This window comes from Pteropus medius, unplaced genomic scaffold (assembly GCF_902729225.1).
Source record: "Pteropus medius unplaced genomic scaffold, Ma_sr-lr_union100, whole genome shotgun sequence".
Classification (NCBI taxonomy): domain Eukaryota; kingdom Metazoa; phylum Chordata; class Mammalia; order Chiroptera; family Pteropodidae; genus Pteropus; species Pteropus medius.
The window spans coordinates 6844932-6848932 of record NW_024348533.1 but is presented as its reverse complement, the minus strand read 5'-3'; the positions used below and the strand labels follow the sequence as shown (position 1 = coordinate 6848932).

Sequence of the window (4001 nt, the reverse complement as noted above, 5' to 3'; positions counted from 1 at the left end):
TGACAGGTTCCATCCAGAAATGGCCCGTTGACCACAAAGCCATTCGTTTAGGGCTACTTACAGCTCCAGCAGTATTGAACTTCTATCTGTGCCCACACACTGGGATCTCTTATCTTGTCACTGTGTGACATTTTGTTGCTTGGACTCATCTATAAGATGACACTGGCACTACGTCACAGGTTTTGCTAACTTCATGTAGTAGAGAAACTATGAAGCAAAGAAAGCCAGGAGCATGACAAGACTAACAGCACAATGCCCTGCTCCTCCACCCCAGGAGAAATGCCCGGATCAGCGAGGGACTGAGGAGGAAGAAGTGAGCATGGCAGGACACATGGGGAAGTGAAGGGGGACAGAGCCTCAAGGTGAGGTGCATGGGGTGCTTACTGCCCAGGCCCACAAGGACCCGGGGGGCCGTTTCTGCTCATAGACCTTGAGCTGTGGGTGATTTGTGGGGGACACACTTGTCTAGGCCTCCAGCAGAAATGACAAGTTGAGCTGCCTGCCCACCCTCCCCATCCAAGCACCCTGGGCCCCCCTTTCCCTTGACACTCACTCTAAATTTAACCTTAACTCCTATGCCTAATGCTCAGGCGGGGGTCTGAGGGCCTCGGTGCAATTAGCCCATCACGGGCATTTAAACAGGGTGGGCACCAGGTCTGGACAACCCAGCCACTAAGAGCAGTCATGGAGACTCCAGGTAGATTTGACAAGACTCAGTGTCAGTGATAACTTTATGAAGAAACATGATAAGACACAATCTCATTACTGATCCCGCCTCCCCCCACTTTAGGACTCCATGGTGAAGCATGTACACCTGGGAAACAGGAACACCCGAGGAAAGAGAAGATAAGACACTGCAGAGGGGACAACCCAAGGTGGCACCTACAGTATGCAGCCCACATCGACACCTAGATGGAGACCCCCCCTGGTCCTGAAGGAGGCAGATGAAGGAGCTGCTGGGGGCTGGGCCAGGGTGGAGCCAGCTTCCTCTGCCAGGGGTCACTGCAGGGAAAGAGAGAAAGGGGAGGGGAGAAAAAAGGAGAAGGGAAGAAGGGAGGGAGAGGAAGAGGGAGGGAGGGAGTGCTGTCCTGGAACCCAGGCAGCCAACACTCCAGTCCTAACAACCAGACATCCCCCAAGGCTGAAGATTCACCACCCCTAGAATCATCACCTAAAATGCTACTCACCAAGAGCTGACTGACCAGCATTCCTGAAGCAAAATGACACCTCTCAGCACAGAGCAGAGAAGAATCAGGGCTCTGGCTCAGGATTAGAGGGAGTGCAAAGAACCCACAGCCTCAAGGTTAGGCAAAGCCTCGGACAGAGGGTTTGAAGAGGACATGCACAACAAGGACCTGATGGCCACCACCCACATGGGGTCCCTGTGTTCCTGGACCCCATGGCCAGCTCCTGCCTGCAGAATGCCAGGACAGGGGCCAGTACTTCAGTATTGGGGTGCAACCCCCACTTACAAAACATCACCTTCAACGTGGAAGCTGGGGAGTCTTATGAATTTTAGCCCCAAAAGGAGGCCGGGCCTGGCCTTAGGCCCTCTCCTAGTAGCTACTCCTGCACCTGCCCTGCAGGGCGGGGTGGGGGCCCACCTGAAGCAGCATGTTGAGGCCCAGGTTGCGGTGCCTCCGCTCAAGGTCCGACAAGGCCTGCAGCAGAGACCTGAACCTCTCCGCAGGGTCCGCATCCTCATCCTCAGGGGACCCCTCCTCCTTCTCTGCCTCCTGCAAGAAGCGCTCCTCCTCCTCTACAAAGAAGGTCCGCAGCTTCTTGTAGTCAGTCAGGGCCTTCTTCCTGCGATCCATCACGTGTCCCTGCAGAACAGGCAGCAGGGAAGGACACCTGTGTCCTCGAGCCACACCCAGGACCCCAGGCCCACACTGACCACCTAGAGTAGGTTTGCTGCAAAGGTCTCAGCTTCATCCCAAAGCTCTCCAGCCCCTCAGTCATGTGGACCCCAGGCCGACCCCACTTACCTTCCACACAGCAGCGGCAGACTCGGCCTGGCCATGCAGGTCCCGTGCATCATTCAGATCTTTCCTCATGATCTCCACGGACCCCTTGTTCTCCTGGTGATAGACAGTGGTTACCAGGTGGGCAGCCACACCTGAAGGTCTGGGACATGCCCCCCCAATCCAGTCCAGGGAACACTGTACCCCACAGAGTCCACTAACAGTATGATTGTCCAGAAGGCCTCACCCAGAGGTCCTGGCCTGCCAGACTCATGTAAACAGGCTACAGGTACCAGAGACGGTCTGAGCGACCTCACTAAGCTTGCTGCCAGAGAAAGCCTCATAGAAAAACTCTTGCTAAGAATTCAACCTTATAACTGAACATGAGAGTTCCCTGTTGTCACTGGAGTTACCGTCACCAGCACAGAAATGGAGGTTGGTATCTGCCAGAAGCACAGACACCTCAACTTTTCAGGAGGAACGGCACTAGCAGGGTCTCTCTGGGAATCCCAGATAAACCCGCCCGTGGCCCCTTTGGGGTGAACACAGCCACAACCAAGGCCTGCCCAGCACTGGTTGTGCACTGACCGGGTAGGTGGGAGGATCCTCCACCACACAGGAAGAGCCCATAGCAAAGAAGTGCCCAGCTCCAGTCTGGCTGGCTGTCTATTCTGCTATAAATAAAAACAAGGGCGAGTCCTCGGCTCTTCAGTTGGTGGTGGGTTTCCTCCCAGGGTCAGATGCCACATACAGTGCAGGTACGTTACTGGAACTGAGTAGGTGGAGGGAGCCCCAGAGGGCTAAGAAGAAATGAGAAAGTAAGAAGATAGAAAGGTTTAAGCACTGCACCCTGGACTACAGAGGAGCTAACAGCCTCATCTGCCAGACTCATGTAAACAGGCTAGAGGTACCAGAGAGGGTCTGAGCGACCTCACTAAGCTTGCTGCCAGAGAAAGCCTCATAGAAAAACTCTTGCTGGGGGCTTCGCCGGGGAGGGTGGAGGCTGCCGCAAGGTGACGTCATGCCCAGAGGAGGGGCAGTGAGGCGCCAGGGGACAAGGCATGGGGGCGGGGCCGGCAGCAGGACGCAGACCGCGTGTGGGAGAGGACAGACAGCCCAAAGAAGGAAAGCTGGGATGAGGGGAGGGCCACAGACGCCTTCCGGGGATGAGGGATTGGGGCACAGTCCGGGGCGGGAGGGGTATGGGAACCGGGTGTTGTCGGAAGGGTGAGGAAAGGTATAGGGTGCTGTCTGGAAGAGGATGGGGAAGACAGGCAGCGGGATTTGGAGGCTCAGGGCACCGAAAGGAGACTGGGACTCGGGTCGGGAAGAGGAAAGCAGCATACAGAGGCGCCGCCCGCGCACACCTTGCCGCGCAGCGCCTTTCTCCAGCGGGGCTCCCACTCCGGCGGTTCGGGCCCCGCGGCCATGCGGCAGGCGGCACACAGCGGCCCTCCGTCCGCGCGGCACAACAGCTGCAGCGCAGCCTCCGAAGCTGGGCCATCGCGCGCGGGCGCCGCGGCCGCCTCCTCGAGCGCCAGCAGGCGGCGGCTGAGCGGCGGGCGGCAGGGCTCCACGGCGCGCTGCCAGCAGTCGTCGGCGCACTCGGGACACGGGAAGGGCCCGTCTTCCTCCGCCCAGAAGCGCACCACGCACGCCCGGCAAAAGCGGTGGCCGCAGTCGGCCAGCACCGGCTCGCGGGGCGCGCGCTGGCACAGGGCGCAGGCGGCCTCGGCGGGGCCCGCGGGGAGCGCCAGGGCGGCGGCCGGGGCCCTCGGAGAGGGCACGAGTGGCAGCGGAGAGGCTGGACGGCGCGAGCCGGGATGGAAACCGGGATGGACACCGCGGACAGCGCGCAGCTCGGAGAGAAGGATGGCGAAAGGGTTTTGCGAAGCAAAGACGGCGGGGCGCTGCACGCACGGTCCTGTCAGGGGTATACTCCAGTCGCGAGTCCTGGCGACAGAGCTCCACTTTCCAGCAGGTGGGCCGCCCACGTCGTCGCACCCGGAAATTTCCAGGGATTGTCACTTGCTCCAT

General features: G+C 59.1%; 1 protein-coding gene across 1 annotated transcript; it reads right to left on the bottom strand.

The window, feature by feature from the left end:
* Window positions 1-698: 698 nt before the first annotated feature.
* On the bottom strand, window positions 699-4001 carry RNF187 (ring finger protein 187). The gene is made up of 5 exons (XM_039880337.1): window positions 3885-4001; window positions 3332-3823; window positions 1989-2081; window positions 1605-1826; window positions 699-1002 (listed from the first exon to the last, which is right to left on the bottom strand). Exons 1-5 carry the CDS (start codon window positions 3999-4001, stop codon window positions 1000-1002), a joined length of 927 nt encoding a protein of 308 aa, XP_039736271.1. The 3' UTR covers window positions 699-999.